General features: G+C 41.9%; 1 protein-coding gene across 1 annotated transcript in view; it reads left to right on the top strand.

The window, feature by feature from the left end:
* Positions 1-19,025, top strand: part of PAPPA (pappalysin 1) — a 183,868-nt gene that overhangs the window by 43,570 nt on the left and 121,273 nt on the right. The window contains exons 3-4 of the mRNA XM_026059708.1: positions 9,821-9,966; positions 14,114-14,407. Of these exons, the coding sequence (XP_025915493.1) occupies positions 9,821-9,966; positions 14,114-14,407 (440 nt within the window). The remainder of the gene's footprint in view (positions 1-9,820; positions 9,967-14,113; positions 14,408-19,025) is intronic.

Here is a 19,025-nt window from a genome sequence, read left to right as displayed (position 1 = left end):
TAGACACGGCAAGAGTTTAATGTTAATAGTGGGAATTGTTAGACAACTTAATATAAAGAGCTGCAGTGAGACACTCCGATATTTGAAGGAAATTCTACGTCAAAGCCTCAAATTTCCTCTTGATCTCTAACCTCCAGTCTGATTAACAGAGCCTCTACCTAACTCTTGACTTGGATCATGGGAATGATGACAGACTGCATTCCTGGTCTCTGGTGCTTTTCATAAAAAATCAGGTTTGTTCTGGTGACTGAAATCAAAATGTCCTTTGTTTGAACTATTGTGCACTGTACTATGCACGTATTTGTTGGTTGTTCTTGGAAGCTCTTTGGGATGAGAGGTGGTATGTAAATGCCAAGTATTATTAGAACGGTGGCTGCTCACTCATTGAAAGCAGAGCCCTGATTCCACAAGAAAATCTGTTTATGAACGAAATGTGCTTGCCTCCTCTTCAGAAATAGTGAAGCTGAGGGATTCAGGGAGGATCAGCCTATTGTAGGGAACTCTTACTTTCCATCTCCTGACCCTAGACCTTTAGGACTTTCTGGAGATTGTAAAGTACAACTAAAAGACTGTGAATTAAGGGGAGGACTGCAGAAAACCTGAAGGATCAGTAACACAAGCTACCACTTACTTAAAAGAAAGATGATCTATATTATCACAGAACACAGACTCTGGAGATGTAGTTTCTAATCCTAGCTGTCACACTGAATGATTACGTTCCTTTGAACAAATTATTGCACTTCTGTACCTCCGTTTTCCCATTCGTATGACAAGGAAAATGATTCCATTTGCCTACGTCGTGGCTTCTTCAGTCGTGGTAAGATTTCTTGAGGGGAGGCCCAGCGCAAGGTCTCTYGTCCCGCTACAGTATCACTTAAGCCCTTGGACGGGATTTTGAGCGGCGCAGAGGCCTTGTGTCAGGGCTTTGACCAGAGTGGAATTTCTCTCCTCATGTTTAGGAAGCGTTTTGAGGCCCAGAGGGGAAGCACTGTGGAAGTGCCAAGCAGTATAACTGATGGTTAAAATAGCCTCAAATATATATACCTTCCTATACTGTTTTAAATTCTCGAGTATGTGAATGAGGTTTGCTGCAGCCAAAAGGGTTTCGGAAAAGCAGCAAAGGAAATCTGTTTTAACAGAACTGGTTCCTGAAAATATTCTTACGCCACTTCTTTCTTTATCGTTTGACTTTTCTCCTTGTTACAATGGTTCAGCCTGTAGAGTCTGGAAAAACATCAGGGTAACCAGGGCAGAGGGAATATCAGATGGAGATGAGGGATGGATAAGAGACAAATTACAGTACATTTCTCATGGGTCATTTGGCTTTAGTCTTGAAAAGGAGAGAGAAAAAATCCCAAAGTAGTAAAAGAAAGAAAAAGAGACAATCAAAACAAATAAACCTGCCAGTGTTGCTGATTTCGAAGGTCTGTGAAATATGCATCTATGCCTCATGATGCTTTGCTATTTTAAAGGTATTCTTCTTGAAATGTTTCATATTTTAATCCTACTCACTGTCTCAGAAGTTAGTTGTACAGTAAGATCACGATTCTCTTTGCCAAGGCTTTCCCTTCGTTTTCTTTTCCTTCCTGCAAGTTGGCTGGGCAGGGTTTCTTCTCCTAGTTCCGTGCAGTTGGTTAATTTAATTATTTTTTATCATTCTGCAAAGAAACAGCGACTTTCAATTCTCACTACAAGCGTGAAGTCAAATGTTGCCCCGCTCGTGGACGTAAGCCCTGCAAAGGAAGAAGACTCAGTGATCACGTATTTATGATCTTTAGCACTGCAACTCTCTATAAACCTGTAGGTGAGGTCTCTGGTATAACYTGTGGGCGGTAAAGCCATGGAGGAGAAAGGGAGAGAGGGTGTGAATTTTGTACGTGTGAACAGCCAACCCCAATTTTTGCCCAGACTTCAAACAGAACATGTTTGACATTTGAAAATTTTTGCATCATCTTTTTCCCCATTCTTTTTCCCCGAGCCTCTACACTTTCTTATCCTGGCCAGAACCAGCAGCAAAAGTGCCGGGAAAAAAAATCTGTTTTCACTGTATTTCTGAATCTCAGCCCAGGTTTGTGAAGGATTTGGCAAGGATTTGCAAACCTTTGAGAGAATCCGTGTGGAGATCTGAGGAAACCCGCCTCCCTCCTTAAAAAAGCAAGTTTTGTTGGCCAGAAACTGGGCAAAAATTGGTCGTTTCAACTGAGGTTTCCTTTGAGATTTTGGATTTGAACCTGAAGCTGCACTTTGAGAATCAAATTTTGCTCTGACTAACTCTAGATTTACACTGGAGCAAATACATCACAGTCAGTGCTGATACTTTGTGCGCAGCCCAATGAGAACAGAAGTTGGCTCGATGTGGAAGCTCAAATGAACCAAAACAAAAGAGGACCCAGGCTTAGGTTTGGAAAAATCCTAAGATCAGGTTTATTCAGACATGTTATTGTGGTTCAGCCCATTAAGTTAATATTTCATTTACAACATTCAGAAATTGTCTACAGGCAATTATATGAAATATAGTTGTATCTTTTATTAGAGAGCTTTTATGAGAAAGTCTGACAGAGCTGAGCAGGGGTGCACCATTAGGGTTCTATAAAATATAATACTGATTTTCAGAATTTAGTAGTGAGTAATTTCCCTTATGTATTTTTTATTTCTTGCAGCCATATAGAGTAATAGTGCACAACGTTAGAGTGGAAACGTGCATACTTCTAGGATTGTCTAGAAGTGCTGGTGGAAAGTCAGCATTTCATGGCACATACTTTCCTGAAACTGATGACTTGACACTAAATCCACCCAAAGTTTGTAAAAATTCCCTAATTTAGACCATGGAGCTGCTCACAGTCTTTGTAGCAGGATAAAGAATACCCAGACCCAAATGAGTCCCATATTTTACAGAGTAAAAATTCTTTCCATTTTTCCATTTTTCTTTCTTTATTTTTGTAATGTTTTTTCACAGGGTGAGTAGAGCCTGAGTCACCAACATAAAGGTAGAATTAATTCAGTTTGGAAGAGGGTACTTTGGAGGGCACCCTAAGATCAACAGAACGCCCAGTGCTTCGTAGCCGTGCGGGCTTTTATTTTGTAATCTGTGTTGTTTCGGATGAGTCTCAACTGTAGGATCTGCCGTTGATGTAAAAATGCCTGGGCCAGCTTTTAACTTGCTAACCTGAGTGCATTAGCAGTGTCACCACAATGATACAGAGTTCAGCACAGGTTAGCAAACCTACCCAGGAAGCTGCGTATATATTTGAGCAATTATACTAAGTGTCTTTTGTTGGATCCTTACCATTATTTTTCCTTTCTCAAATATTTCTCTTCTTTCTTGTAATGGGAGATCAAATCTGGGGGCTCTGGAGGATGTTTTGCTGCAGTGAATAGACCAAAATTTTTTAAAAGCTGCCAAGCTTATGTGTGCTGACGATGCTTGCAATTTACTCTTGAGGACACGACGGCCTGCTTTGAATGTGCTCAGAGAATTGCAGTTACACATTTGGATTTCTGTGTGAACACAGGCAGAGATCTGGATCTAAATTGGGACCTAAAACCTTTCACTTGTAACATTCTGGCTCCACTCTATTTCAGGCTCTATCCCAATCACTGAAAGATTTATACCTTTATCAATAAATTAGCATGACTTTTATTACACTTACACCAGTGTCTTAAATTAACACTAAACTAAATGTAGATGAAGCACATTTCCTGCTTCAGATGATTTATTGCAATCTCTCTAAAATGAGTACAAAATTAAATTTGCCAACCAAGGTGGATCTTTAACATTAGGTCAGGCAAAATGTTATTGCAAATCCACTGCTAAAGAGAGTTTGTAGATTGTCCTTTTTTGTTCAGATTTTTGGTAGACCTTTAGACAGAAAAGAAGAAAAAAACAGTAAAGCTGTTTGTAGCACTGAAAGCTCTACTGTGCATTTTATGTTAGGCTGGAGTTAATAGCCAGGACTAATGTTGCAGTTATACTGCACTGATAAGTTCTTGGCTTGAGGACTGGGTCCGGGTTTGACCACCAGCCTTTTAGAAAGATGTGGACAGAGCAGATGAGAACAGCAAAAACAACTAGAGATCTTGAAAGTGTAACCTGTGGGGATAGACTGAAGAAATCAAGGTTTTAGCCTTTAAAAAAAAAAGGTTGATAGGAGACATAAGTTTTCAGATAAGTAGTAGGTTTTGTAAAGAAGAAGGGAATCACCTGATCTCCATGTTTGTGGGGAATGGGACAAATAGTTATGCACTTCTGTTGCAGCAAAAGAGATTCAGGTAGACCTTAGGAAAAACTTCCTGATAGTAAAGGCATCGAAAAACATTGAACGCAGGTTGCTGGGGCAGTTTCACAGTCCTTGTCATGCGTGGTCTTTAAGAATAAGCTAGATAAAAATCTGCTTGGTATGATGCTCCTGTTCTGGAGTAGAGGGATAGCAGCAACGGTCTCTTGATATCCTTTCCAGACCTGTGTTTCTGTGGCTCCATTACTGAAGGCAAAGGCCTGGTTATACACATACTGGTGTTTTTGGTGCTCCGGTGAGTTAGTGTCAGCCCTGGGTGCCAAGTTCAGAGCCAGAAGGTCTAAGAGGGCACAACCAAGCCATCTCAATCCTGCCACATTGGGAACCACGCCGGAATCAGTCGCAGGCTGCCAGAAAAGTTTTCTCTGTGTTTGCTGTATTCTGTGCCTTGGTTTAAGCAGAGCTGCCGGCTCTTTTGAGAGCATCAGATGAAAAAAAAAGGAGAAACAAATGGGCACGGGGAAGGACAGTGGTGTACCCAGTTCCTGTGATCCCGGCAGACTTACTCTGCGCTGCCGTATGCTGAATCTGCTGGGTAGTGGATTGGATATTGTATGTAAAGAGAGGAGATGGGGCCCTTCTGAGGCTGACTTCTCCCAGCAGAAGATGCTGGCATAATGAGTTGTTTGTTTGTTTTTCTGTGTTTTTTTGAGATGATGAGATGCAGTGCCTTTTGTTCCTAAGAAAAACATCAGGCAGTTGGAGACCATACTCCACAGTGAGCAGATAACCAAGTTCCTACTCTGTGTTTGTGTGGGGTCCTGCAAATAATACTCTAAATACCCTGTTTGTTTTCTTGCTGTAAAGTGACACTTGTCTTTGAAGGAAAAAGGCAAAACAAAGTCAAATAGAGAATAACTTAGAGCAGAGAGTACAAAACGTTTCCTAACAATAAGGGCTGGAAATCTCCGTCTTCCTTGTGAAAACAACCACAAGAACAAGAGGCTGCACCTCAGCTACACTTAGGTGAGCACAGTAAAGCCGTTCTCTGGCACCGTACCTGGGAGAAAAAAACAGGAGGGAGGAGGAAGGAAGGAGCTTCCAGCCCACTTACAGTACAGTTTGATTCCAGTCACCCAGTCCAGATTTAATGCAATTGAACCTGATATCTGGTGCCAGCCAAATTTAAAAGCCATTGTCAAGTATGTTTGTAGCTAAGCTACAGAGATCTGTAGCTTGACTTGGATTTGGAGGTGACAGCCACCAGAAGGGAGCTCCTCGCAGCAGCACCCACGGCCGGCGTAGGGCCGGCTTTGTCAGATGGGGCTCGGGTGAAGGTTTTGCCTCACTGACTGGGGCTGAGTCCTGCTGTGTAGAAGCCACAGCCCAAATTGACAGGAAATGGGCTTGATAGATGAGAAAGGCCCAGGGATAATGGCTTGGATGACTGCTGGGGCGTGCTGAGTGGAGAGTAGGGCAGTCGCGAGACACTGCTAGATGAGCTAAAGCCTCCATTAGATTGAAACTGGAGTACTGTATGGGATACATATTACTGATTGAGGTCTAGGGCTTACTGGATAAGAGTGAGCTGTTGTACGGTGCAATTCCAGAGTGCTATTCGCTCTGCAGTGGAGGAAAAAAACAAACCAGAGCTGTGCATTGAACAAGTAAATCTGTGCAAAGATCTGGGTGGGAATGTGCACATTGCCTGATATGATTCAGTGTCCCAAATGGCTTTAAACAGCCCATAGAATTTCTATGTCTAAAACAGATTCTAGCAAAGGAGACCTTTTATGATGCACTAATAGGCTCATTAGGCTTTCTTGAGCAAGGCACGCTYGCAGCATCGTATGTTTTTTCCATTACAGGAATTACACATGTTTTGTTGTGCTTTGGATTTTGTTTTGTTTTCCACATAGACTTGCCCTGACAGTTCCCCCATTCAGGTTTATATTGGAGGTACCATCTCGAGCCAATGAATTTTATGAAATATGTTGCTGGCACTCACGGAGAGATGCATAAAGGAAATATTCTAATGACAGTTGGAAAGGCTTTGATCCCTTTCCAAGACTGCACTCATGTCTTTGAAATGCGAATTTGGCAGTGCTGGAGAGGCTGGGCTCTTTGGTTCTCTTTGGCACAAGCCCATGTGACAGACATTATGTCCTCTATCAGGGGACCCACATAACCTTGAGAAGTGTAAGCAATGCTCACAGATTGCATTGGGTCAGATAGTCTGGGCTGATAACAAAGCAGCCGCAGCAGCAGGGGGGAGTCAGCCCAGTCCAACGCAATAACTGAAAACTATTTTGACCTGGTAACTGTTGGGTCTGCTGCCTGCGGCTACGTAGTTGGACATGAACTGCAAAAGTAGTTAATTTATGCCTCCTTGAGTGTAGGAATGTGGTGATGATGGATAGGGATGGGAGGTTATTAGAAACATGGGGAGGAAGGAGAGGAAGGAATTCCAGCTCATGTTTTTATCTCTTAGACGCACGCATGCACGCGCACACACACATGCACATGCACACACACACGCGCATATGTGTGTTGGTTCCCTTGCATACACGCTCTTGGCTGACTTGCACATATGCACAATCCAAACCCTTGCTTGCACACTCATACCTCAGTGCATGCATGCACACGCAGGCACATGTTCACACACTTACAAAGGATTTGACTAAACTAGAGGCCTGATATGTTTATGTGTTGTGGGTTGCACTGTGCTTTTACAAAAGGGGTTACATTTACTTCCTCCCAAGCAAGCATGATCTGTTTACACCCAATCCTGTGCAGAGCCTTGGCTAAAAACCCTTTTAGCATTCTGTTTTTATACCATTTTAATACAATCTGCTCATTCACAGACTTTTGTTGGCTAACAGGGGGGTAGTGGTCAGAGGAATACTGTAAAACCAAGTCCAATTTACTTGGTACAGTGGATTTACATTAGATATGAATTCAGTCTTGGTGATGCACTGGCATCACTGGCAAATTAGTTAAATACTATCTGTTCTGGATGTTGTCTGCAGTAATAATCCATGTACAAAACAGCCCTAGATGTTGAAGCACATATCCTGCATGTAAATAACTGGGAGAGTGAGTGTGCCCATGCATTGAGAATGTGATAGGGGACATAGCTGGGGATTGGCTTGTGTAGACAGTAGGCAAAAAGACAACTGAGATTAAAAGAGATATCAGTTTAGATCATTTGAAACTATAAGAGAAGAGAGAGGATAAAAGTGATAACSTCAGGAGGAGAGTTTGATTATAGTTACTACTGTATGGATTTACTTAGACCATAAAATGCTTTCATCCACAGTCCACGACAGCGGTCTCAAACACAAACAGTGGGTCTTTCTTTCCCACAACGATACAAAACACACAAACATTTTTCTACTCAAAGTTACACAATGCTTCTCTTTCTGTCCTGTTCTCTCTCTCACAAAGTACCACGTCACTGCCACATTCTCTCTTATGCCTTTACTCACTCCTGTTCTGATGCTCTTGCACATGCCAACATATGTATTATCCTGTTCGTAAGTACACATGCTCTATCACATTTTTCCCTCTAATACTCTTACATTTTTATTTGGAAATGCACATAAGCACTCATGTAATTTCAAGSTATTGCTCATGGACACATTTAGCAATGAGCCTATGTTTGGAAAAGATGATTTAAGACACGAAGAAGATCCTGGAAATAGATTTAGGACAAGCTCAGAACATTGGGCAGATACATGCAGAGCAAGCTTGAGGAGCTAAGAGAAAGATAGATGTATTGGGAACAGTGGAGAGATGAGAAATGTGTAAAGGGTCACAGTGCTGACCTGTCCTTCAGGATGTCATCCACATTGATCAGAAGATAAACACTGTATGGAATGGAAACATACCCTTCCATTGGTGTCCCCAAAGAGCATGTCTTCCTCCATGAGTCAGCGAGGGCCTGGGGACACCCAGCCATGAACTATTTTGGAGGCAATGACTTAAGCAAGTGGCAGGGGAAACTATTGTGGAAATATGAATGTGTTTTCCATTGGGGAGTCCTCCAGGGAAGGACAGAAAGATCTTGGTGTTGAGCCAACTCCCCTGTTTTTTTTTTCCACCCTTCTGGGAATGAAAGCCTTGCAAAGTATGCAGGGAAGGAACCCTACTTACTCAAAGTGAGTGCATTTGATTTGTGAGAGCTACATGAGTATATACACACCCATGCACATATGGAAAGGGGGACTTGAGGAAGCAGGTATCAACCTGCTCAAGGCCATAATGATGTTCTTTCCTCACAAGCTGGTGAACCATGCTTGCAGTTAGGAGACTGACTCAGTGACAAACCCTTGTGATCTCTCTTTATGTTATTTTCCCTGGGCAAGTGAAGATAGTACAACTCATCCGTGTTTTAGATCTTGTGTTGGTACAAAACTTAATACCAAGAGACAGTGCGGGCTGGAGACAGAGAACCTATGGATTCACTCTCATGCTTCACTTTCTCCAGCTGTCCTCTGAGACAGAGTATCGTGATACCACTGGAACCAGTGTGACAGTACAGTATAGGCTTTGACAAGCTTGCTTCTCCTATATTCAAGTATAGAAAAGGCTGTTCCTCCAAAGGAGAGCCAAAAGTACTTACAAAGGCTGTTGAATTTAGGGGATTGAAGTTGCTGGCCCACAAACAAATTTCTCTGTAACCTTCAGACATCCCAAAAGCTAAAAAGAAATCCTGCTCTTCTCGGGAGACCTGTAAGCAGCTTTAGAAATTTATGGCATGATGTGGGACCTGCTTCTCCAATAGAAATTTGTTGTAATGCGTACGATATCTGGTTCCCAAGACAGCAAGGAGCAAAACTCTTAGGAATGGATGCTTAGGAATGGATCCCAAGCAACAATTCAGTTCAGAGCATTTCTCCCAGGTACTTCTGTCAGGAATTTGGGAGGGAAACACTTTGCCTGTCAGTAATATTTTTGCCCACTTGTAGGCTTRACTGGTTTTGCTTATTATTTCGCAGGGTTTGAACACAGCAGATCTAACCTTGTTTTGCTTACTCCTATCTCCTTGGCACTACTTTCCTTGCTGGAAATAGCAATTCCCTAAGACACATCCTGTGTCAGGGTTAGACCATGTGTGTCTCAGCGCAAGTGACTGCCGCTTGGGCTGAAGGAATAGCTTCATGAGCTGGTGCTTGCTTTGTGCTAGCCTGAAGACATGAAACTTGTTATTGTGGAGGAGAATTATAGGTAACAATAATAAACAGCTTAGAGGAAACGTGCAAGGTAACTGCTGATACAGAAAGATTTACTGACCATAATACACGGTTAATTACATTCATAATAAATAGAGTCCTATACTGATCTTAGGAATGTGGATGGTTTTATGTTTGGATTTTGCAGCTTTAGCTAATCAATTGCTGGAAGACCTCAGATGAGATTGACTATATGAATGCAAAGTAATTGAAGTTTGGGAGTGGGTTATTAAAATATTTCAGAAGACTGGTACTCAGGATATTATAAGATCTTTGCCTGGATTGCAGCATTTCTTCAATTCTCTGTTGCTTTTTGTGTCACCTTTAGAAAAATGGATTTCTCTTTTGCAGAGCGTACTTAGATGTCAATGAACTGAAGAACATACTCAAACTGGATGGATCCACACACCTCAACATCTTCTTTGCCAACTCCTCTGAGGAAGAGCTGGCTGGAGTGGCAACTTGGCCCTGGGACAAGGAAGCCTTGATGCATCTAGGTGAGTGATAAAGATGTTTCCTSTTTGTAAAGCATTCTTGTGAGACACTAAGAAGGAAAGACAAATATGCGTTGAGCTCTGTTCTGATTTCTTATCATTCCTCTAATATATAGTCAGGGGAAAAAAAGTATTTCACGATTCCCAGATACTGGCTCACAACCAGGAAAATATTAGGTTATAAACCCAAAGCATATTATGGTATTTGTAGATGATGTCAAGCTGAAAGTATTTCACCTTTTAAGTGAAGCTACTTTACAGGGCATTCACTCCATGGGAGCACTTTGCAAAGAAGATTGAGGGGATAGGTGGGGGAATGCTAGAGGGAAGTGAATTATTAACCTTAGCCTGTTATGATATGATCCTTAGTTCATTATTTAGTTTGTGTTCGATTAATTTTCCTCACAAAATACAGTGCACATGCTGTTTTTCTCTACCAATGTGCAAAAGAGCAAACTGTGAGATCCTTGTATTTCTAATGTTCATTTGAGTGGAACTGGAAAGAGTTCACTGCCCTGCAGATTGTCCTGTGTGTTTCATAACTYGGTTGTTGAATACGGCTGCTATAACCCAGGAATCCAGACAAAGCTATGCATCCTACCAAATGAGTCATTGCCCTGACACCTGCAGTGCCACTGGACCTCTGTTCCTTGCAAAATATCAAATGAACCTCAAAAGGTTCAGAAGGCACCCACCGAGTCTGCACATACTTATCTTAACTGCGTGAACTTCCCTAGGGCTGCAAATCCGATCTGGTAATCTTGTAAGAGCAGGGACTCACACAAGTTTTCCAGACATTTCTTCAGCTTGTTCAGACCTTCCAAGACTGGAAGTGAAGTCCAGTTTAGGCAAAGTTCGATCTTTGTGAAAGACTATTTCTATCAGTTTTTACGTTACCCAAGCCCAAGTTGAGCAAAACAAAAAAGATGTGGCAAATGTAGAGCCCAGATGAGGAGAGCAAATATGGTGTGCATTATTTTGAAACATATTATGGGAGCTGAATTACAAAGCATCAACCTTACACTCAAACTATCAGAGGCAGTGAGGCTTTTCTGTGTTCAAAAGCACATTACCCCCAAACCTAGATGTTAAAATCTCCTTATGGTCGCCTCTCTCCATAGTTGAGAGGCTCCATGGGCAGACCAAGCAGGGGGAGCTGGCCTCCGCATTTTATTATCCAGCTGCTCTGCAAGAAGCATGAGCAAACTTCCCTTCCCTAGGACTTGGCACTGACAGGGGTCCGAACAGTGACTCCTGCCGAGCAAGGCTGGAAATGAAGCCCCTTCCACTCCAGCTTGCCTACAGCACCACCTCCATGGGCTCCTGCAGGCAGAGCCTGAAACAGAAGAGCTATGAATGCCTGCACCAGCCCCGCAGTAATTCCGATTGCTTGTGACTGTGCAACAGTTTGGGTTGCCTTTGGGAAACTTTACCCTTAATGCTACTGCTGGAATGAAGTGAGGCTGCAGTACATCTGATCCTCCCCTAAATGGGTGTTTTCACAGCTTCCCTTAGTGTCGCYGTGGAAGGGAGCAGAGAAAAAGGGGAAAACTCTGGAGCACCAAGATCCTTCTGCAAGAGGACTGGGGCTTGCTCAAAGCCCTAATGAGTTGTTCTGTCACTTCTTTAAGCTAATTGTCGACATCGTGCCTGAGCAAAACAATTTAAATTCAGCTCCTACAGTGTATTGACAGAATTCATTGACCAAAGAGAGATCTCACGAGAAAAAGACATTAACCGACAGTTTAAAGTTGATTCACAGTGGAAAAAAAGTAAAAATAAATAAATAATGGTCATAATTTCCTGTCATAATAGCCCTCCCAGACCTGTGCTTGGTCTGTAAGAATTCATCTTTAATCTTTTTTACTCTCTTCTATAAATCCAATATGTACTTAATAAAAAATATGAAATACGTCCTGTGGTGCAGATCTAAAGGCTGGGATAGAGATTGTCTGGGTGAGGGAGTTTATCTTTTCTGTAAAACTGCAATTGATTTAGATTCTTGACAGCTGTGAAAAATATAAATTTTCAACAAAGGCAAAAATAAAATCACCCTCTCCAGCTGCCTCTGGGCTGTCCAGTGCCAGAACCATTTAGCCAGCCTTTATTTTGAAGGTACCTCCTGCTGAGGAATTTCGCCAGTACTCCTGGAACTGGAAAACAAACTCCAAAAGTATCTTTRGGAAAGAGACCCTTGCAAAACAATATACCCAGATACGCTCAGGATGTAAATGGCTCTGCAACTCCATTACTTTATACATATGTAAGCATGTAGATATGTGCATATATGCATGCACATGTGATCCTTCTCTGCACTGTGTGCGTGCATTCACCTATGCCCCCGCACACAGTGTTCTCTTCTCTCTCTTGCCTATGAATGTGTGTGTCCTTGCAAGACATACAAAGTAGTCCTTCCTCTCTGTTCAGCATCAATAAAATTTCAGCTGGAGCACTGTGTCATGTTTGGACACTGAACTTGAAGGAAAACGTGAGACAACTGGGAAAACCAAAGGAGAACAACAGTCAGGGAGGTCTAGAAGAAGACTTGAGCTACAAGGGAAGGTTGAATGGATTAAGGTTATTGAGACTAAAGGAAAAGAGCCTGAAGTGGGGATGATAACAAACTCATAAAAGCTAATGAAATGGGAGAAGAATTTTCTGTTCTTTGTATCCATGCTAGGCAGGACTTGAAGCCATGAACTTCAATTGCTAAAAAATTGATTCAGATTAGATATTAGGAAAATCCATCTAATGGTAAGGATACCAAATGCTGAACTTGATTGCTGGGGCAGTTGTGTCATCAGAGGTTATGAAAAGACATTAGGCCAATATATGTCAGGGATGATATAGGCCTAATTTGTCTTGTTTTGTTTGGGAGCTGAATTACATGACTTCTTGAGATCTTCTCAGTCTTATTTTTCTGTAATTCCATGGTTATTGCAACAAAAGTTGCCGAGCAGATGAGAATGAAGCATCTATGGTGTGTCAGAACCTGGTGATCTCATCTTTTCTGTTAGAGTCACTGATAAAATTCCTCCTGCCAAAACCTTTTCTCTCTTCATTGGCACTAAATTAATATTGCACCATATCCAAGATTTGTTTTACTGTTATTTCTTTTCCAAACCAGTCTCCCCTTCTTTTGGTAGGCAATATACACAAACAGTTTTAACTAAAAGGCTTGGAAAAGTTGAGGCCAACGAGATAAACAGCGAAAATATAGGGCATATCATAAATCCAAAGGTACATCTAGCTGAGCTAAAAATRTAATTCTTATGATTAATTCAATATACTGTAAAGCCCTACTAATTTACTATTTGCTTATCTACACATCCCATAATTCACACAACAAAAARTCACCATTCTGTTTCTTTGCACGTATTTAACAACCACAGAAATCTTTTAGAACTATCATGTTCCAGGATTTCAAATTTTTTGACACATTAGACTTATGCATATTCATTAGTGGACTGTGCAGTACTGTCGCAGACAGTTCAGATCAAACTAGGCTTGACTGAGTATATTAATGACAGTTACTTCAAAGCTGTCTATATGATCAGAGCACACCCCACAAAAATCTCCCCCTTCCTAGCACTGTGCATATTCTATTTTTTTTTGTCCAGCTATTAGTTTGCAAATGTTGGCARCACATACTGTGACTCTTAGGGCGTATTGTAAGTTACCCCCCAGAATAATGTACAGTGAATGTTCCAGGTATGTTTTATTTGCCTTTTGATATCAAATGCATTGCTTACACTTATCTAGAGGGAAGCATTATATTTAAGCACACTAGATGATTTGAAATTACATTGTATGAGGTGATTGCATGTGGGAATTTTGTCTGAGTTAAAAACAAGCCAACCAAATTGACCATATTCACTAGGAAGACTCATTGTCACTCTGTTTTGGTTTAGGACATTGGAGTTTGTCCCCTGATTCCTTATCCTTAGAATCCCTGATTACAGATGGGATTAAGCCTTGCTCTCCTGTTTCTCTGAGGAGGCAATGTGCCTGATTGTGCCAAAAGGCTGTCTACTATGGAGGATCAGATGAACTGCTGGTGGATCTGCCCTTAGAATAGACTTCTTTCCCTTTCTCTTGCTTTTCCTGAGAGACAAGGCAAATGCAGATCTTCTTTTTTTTCTCCTTGTAGGTGGCATTGTGCTGAATCCCTCCTTCTATGGAATTCCTGGCCACACACACACAATGATCCATGAAATTGGGCACAGCCTGGGACTCTATCATGTCTTCCGGGGTATCTCAGAGATCCTCTCCTGCAGTGATCCGTGCATGGAAACTGAGCCCTCCTTTGAGACCGGGGACCTCTGCAGTGATACAAACCCTGCCCCTAAGCACAAGCTGTGTGGGGATCCTGGACCTGGCAATGACACGTGTGGTTTTCACAGTTTCCTAAACACACCGTTCAGTAACTTCATGAGTTATGCAGGTACGCAGCCTTCCTTCGTTTGCTGTTGTGGACTGTAGTTGGGTGGGAATAAGGAACAGCAATATTACCTCTGATTTCTACAGTCTATTTCATGTGGGGCTTTATGCTGACATCTGGGTCCACAGATCTAGGGCCAAACTTGATGAGGAGCTGACCTTGATAGCCTTGGGAACCCCTTGCAGTTCTTGTGATTTTCTCCTAGCTTTCCCAAAGTTTTCATAGTTTTATGTGACAACTAGGTAGAGGGAAGAAATGAGACAAGCATTAAGAAAACAGCTTCTAAATGCTCTACCCACACCTGGGGTGTGGGTACCTGATCTGAGAGGTCTCCTTTGAAAAACCCCAAATTCAGCGTTTTCCTGCCCTGAAGGAGATGACGAATGTCAGGTGAATATTGATACCAAAAAGGCGGTGGGATGAACCTATGACGGGTAGGCAGCTAATGAGATGCTGCTCATGATGTGTTTGTTCAAATACTGTGTTTGTTGYTGGATTTGGGTTCACTGAGGTTCAGCTACAATCACTCACATCTCTGAGTTTCATCATCAGAGCGTGAATACTGGGATAACCCCTGTATCGGGATTGCTGTTCTGGCAGAAGTATACCAATGTGCTGCGCTGGTTTGTGGTGGGAGTGCAACTACGAAGGCTCTGTACCACGGCAGTAAAACTGCCCCGCCAAGTGGAACGAGCTTTATCAGCAAAAGCCTGATTTTGTAGTTACAACTCTGTATACACCAGAGGCTTCTGTTGGCACAGCTGTGTTGTTTGGGGATCACAGCATTTCCTACCACCAGAGCTATGCTGGGAGAAATCTCCCATGCAGATGCGAGCTGGGAGGCAATGCTGACACTGCATTGCATGACGCAAAGAGGGCACGCTGAGCTCCTGTAACGCTGCCCATCAGACAAATGTAGGGGGGATCCTTGCGTCTGTCTTTCAGACAAACGTAGGCATGAGACCCTTGCTTCTGCGCATCAGAAAGGCTTGGAGTGGCACCCTTACTCCACCCTTGGAAGTTCAAGGAGAAATAAAGGATCCTATTTTATTTTGCAGAGAGAAAAAAGATACCTTGGACAGTATTTACCCATACATTGGGTCACAGGGTCTAGTCATGATGAAGGGCTGTGACACTGAGCTGGCAACATCAACAATGTTTTAAAGGTGGCCAATACACTCATAACTACTGAAGGGCACCTTTATACTACAGGCAGATACACAGATTGCCCACTCAGAAGGTCATAAGAGTGCTTATTCTGTAATAAAACTGTAGGAAAGCAAAGTGTTTAATGTCAGCTGGGGCACAGACTGAAATGATTTATAACATAAATGATTTTATGCCCTTCATGGCACTGACTTAAACTGATGCTTAGGTTTCTCTTATTTTTCTATTTGTTTAGAGGGTGTTTTCAGGGACAAGCGTACACACACTGAGTCAGCTCTTCAACGTGTTATGCACTTTTCATGCATGCAGTAGGGCAGAAAGTCTTACTGCCTGATATATTCTTCTGGTAATATCACACATACAAGTAGGTACCCCTTTGGATTATAATACCCCTCCACCAAATCTGCTTATGTGTATGGGAAAAGGGGTGGAGTGTGCATGTTTCAAAATGCCAAGGTCTCTTCTTCCAAAGAGAATTTGCCTTGCCAACTCTTTCGAGAGATGAGACAGAGAGACAGAGCACACAGATACCTATCTGCTATTGGGAACTAAAGATGTGCTGGTGCTGTGAGCAGAAACCATTTATTTCTTCTTGAAAAATTAAGTGAAGCGACATGATAGGCATCTCTTGAGCTCATGCATGAATCTGTTTGCTTTTCTGTTGTTGCCAGTGGAATAAAAATCATATCAGGATATCAAATTGCTGTAAATATACCTTTGAAACATCCAGGTTGAGGTCATGAGGCTCTAAACATTGCCTTTTTTTCCTTTCTTTTTTACTGCTTGTATAGAATTTAATCATGCCATGTTTGTCTGTCCCTCTCTAGCATCCATCCATCCAGTCACCCCCAATTCTGTAGCAAAGCACTGACTTAAGGGTAGTTTTTTTCCCCATAAAATAACAAGTCATAAAGTCCAGAAGATCAAGAAGTGTGACAAATTTTTGTATTCTTTTTACAAGTCCAAATAGCCATGTTGTTTCCAAATAAAAAAAAAAAAAGTTATTCTTTTAGACCACTCTCAATGAAATCAGCAGGAATTTGCATCTGAATTCTGTTGGAACAATCATCCTAGCAAAGTCTCTTGAATTTCTCTAACTGTTATTTCATGTGAGGATCCTGAGCCTTTCTTGAAATCAAGTGACCGAGTGAAATATCTTTCTCCCTCAGCTCTCCTCCTTTTCCGCTCCTCCAGGACACAGCCTGTGCTGATGTTTGGACAGATTGAGAACGCAGGTCATCTTTCTCCTGTGCTGTTGTCTCCCTGCTTTGTCCTATATATATTTTATTGTTCCTTTATGATGGCTATTAAGGGCCTTTGTCCCCTTCCGGGCTTCTGTGAAGAATATTTATGGCTTTTACAGCATGCTCAGAGATAGACCATCGATAATTATTGAGGAAATCCAAAGATGTCATATTAAAGCAGCTTTCTGCATACCCAGAGGGATTTGGTAGGTATTTTCRAGCTGGGTATGTCTGTCTATCTGATGAGCATGTCTGATGAGGGGAGATTCACTGCTCTGTGGAATTAGCCCAGAAAAGACACAGGAGAACGTATGTTCTGAGGGGTCCTTACTGCATTAGCAGCAGCAGGACTGCRTTTGGGGCCGCAATTTGAGCAAGATCCCAACCAAAGCCATCTCCTTTAGCTKGTGTCTCAAGGAAGATGTGGTAAGGTTTTAAATTAACCAGCAAATTTACCTTTTTCTTTAAAACAGATACATATTTTCTCATTCCTCTTGAGTTTCTCAGGGCATAGACCTGAAGACGTCTGAGCACCTCGTAGTGCTATTACAATATCAAACTGGTAACACACAGGCAATTCACTGAACAGCCTCCGGTGACCCGCATCTTCCCAGAAAAGTGTATTACTTGACCTGAGCAAAATTATCATTGCTGTTTGTATCGCAGCAGCATGCAGAGGTCGCCTCTGAGACTGAGGCTTTACTGTGCTAGGAGCTCTGCAAACATGTGTGAAGAAACTCTCTGTGTTTCCAAGAGCTTCTCATCTGATGGGAAGAGTATCAGAAAACCGGTTAAAGTGCTAGCATCCAGTTCTTCATCATAACTTTTCTGGGTGACTTTGCACAACATAGTTATTTCTACTGTGATTGCACAATAGAGAAATGGTAATTTTCTACCCCTTCAGGGCACTGTAGTTTTGAGATTGTTGGGTGTTCAGAAAGTACATTTTGGTAACTGATTTTGCTAGATATGTTCTTATTCCCAAATCATGCTTGGGAAAAACACATGAAATGAGAAACCCAAAGGTACTGTGGATATTTATGGGAAATTATCCAGCAAAATGATTTCTCCTTTTTTCAATCAGAAAGAAATTTGCAATATCAAAAATAGTCATGAAAAGGTTGAAAAGGGTTTTGAATCATAATTTTAATTTTTGGACATTTTTAATAGAAAAAAAGTTATTATACTGAACCAGAATTTTCCACTTTTAATCAAATTTTATATATGATTTTAAATTGATTTTTCAGAACTTTTCATATATGTTTTTGTTCATTCGGAAATTTTAACAAAAATGTTTTAATTATGTTAAAATATTTTTCAAATGTGTGGTTTTTTTAAATCTAAGAAATCTGTCAAAGTCTATTGCACACAGTTGCCATGAATCCCAGTCAATGCTTTATCCTAACATTGTCTTTCCTGTGCTTTCACAAGCTATTCCAATGGCAAATTTTTCAATTTTTCACCTGTCTTAAAATGTCACTTGACTGCACCTGGAAGGAGGAAATAACCCCCATATCACAACCAGTTTTTGCCCTGTGGTAGCCTCTGTTCTATGTGAGTTGGTCTCAAATGTTTCCTGGGCAGCCTCGGTGCAGCCCCATCTGAGTGAAGGACCACTCGTCCCTCCTACTGTGGACCGGCTGCCTGTACTGTGAGGAATGGGTGCTTCTGTGGCCTCCTCTAGTGCTGCTTTGATTTCRGTGGGGGTGGTAGAGGGATTCACCCCCTTTTTCTACCTTTGGACCGAGGGAAGTTGATCTTCGTCCCATTGACTTTCTAAGAGGCGGTGAAGCAGGCTAGCAATGACTCAGTTCTTCCAGTAGGCAGAGGGAGACAGAAGATCTCTATCTTGTGGTGCAGATGCTTTTGTATTTCCTCAGGGCAGATAACCACCTTATTTCTGTACAAGGCCTCATGAGACGGTAGCTTTTCCTGATATGCTGAGCCAGTCTGCAATGGGCAGATGCTCAAGAGCAGGGTGAGATGTTTGTGTGGAAAGCATATTTCCAGAAAGGGAGTCAGAGGAATGTATGCAACAGAAAAGGGATGAAAAAGAGTCCTTTAGTGAAATGCACTTTTATCCTCTCTCTCAGATGTGTTTTCTTAAAAAGAAGAGTCTCCCAAGTTCAGAGGTTCACTGGTAGCCCCAACTCTGACCAGAAGGTGCTGCACTGAGGCTTTCTGGCTCTTCATCTCCATGTGTCCCTGTT

Source organism: Apteryx rowi, unplaced genomic scaffold, assembly GCF_003343035.1.
Source record: "Apteryx rowi isolate R43461 unplaced genomic scaffold, aptRow1 scaffold_16, whole genome shotgun sequence".
NCBI classification, from domain to species: domain Eukaryota; kingdom Metazoa; phylum Chordata; class Aves; order Apterygiformes; family Apterygidae; genus Apteryx; species Apteryx rowi.
The sequence above is the reverse complement of the archived record's forward strand: the minus strand, read 5'-3'. Positions and strand labels throughout refer to the sequence as shown.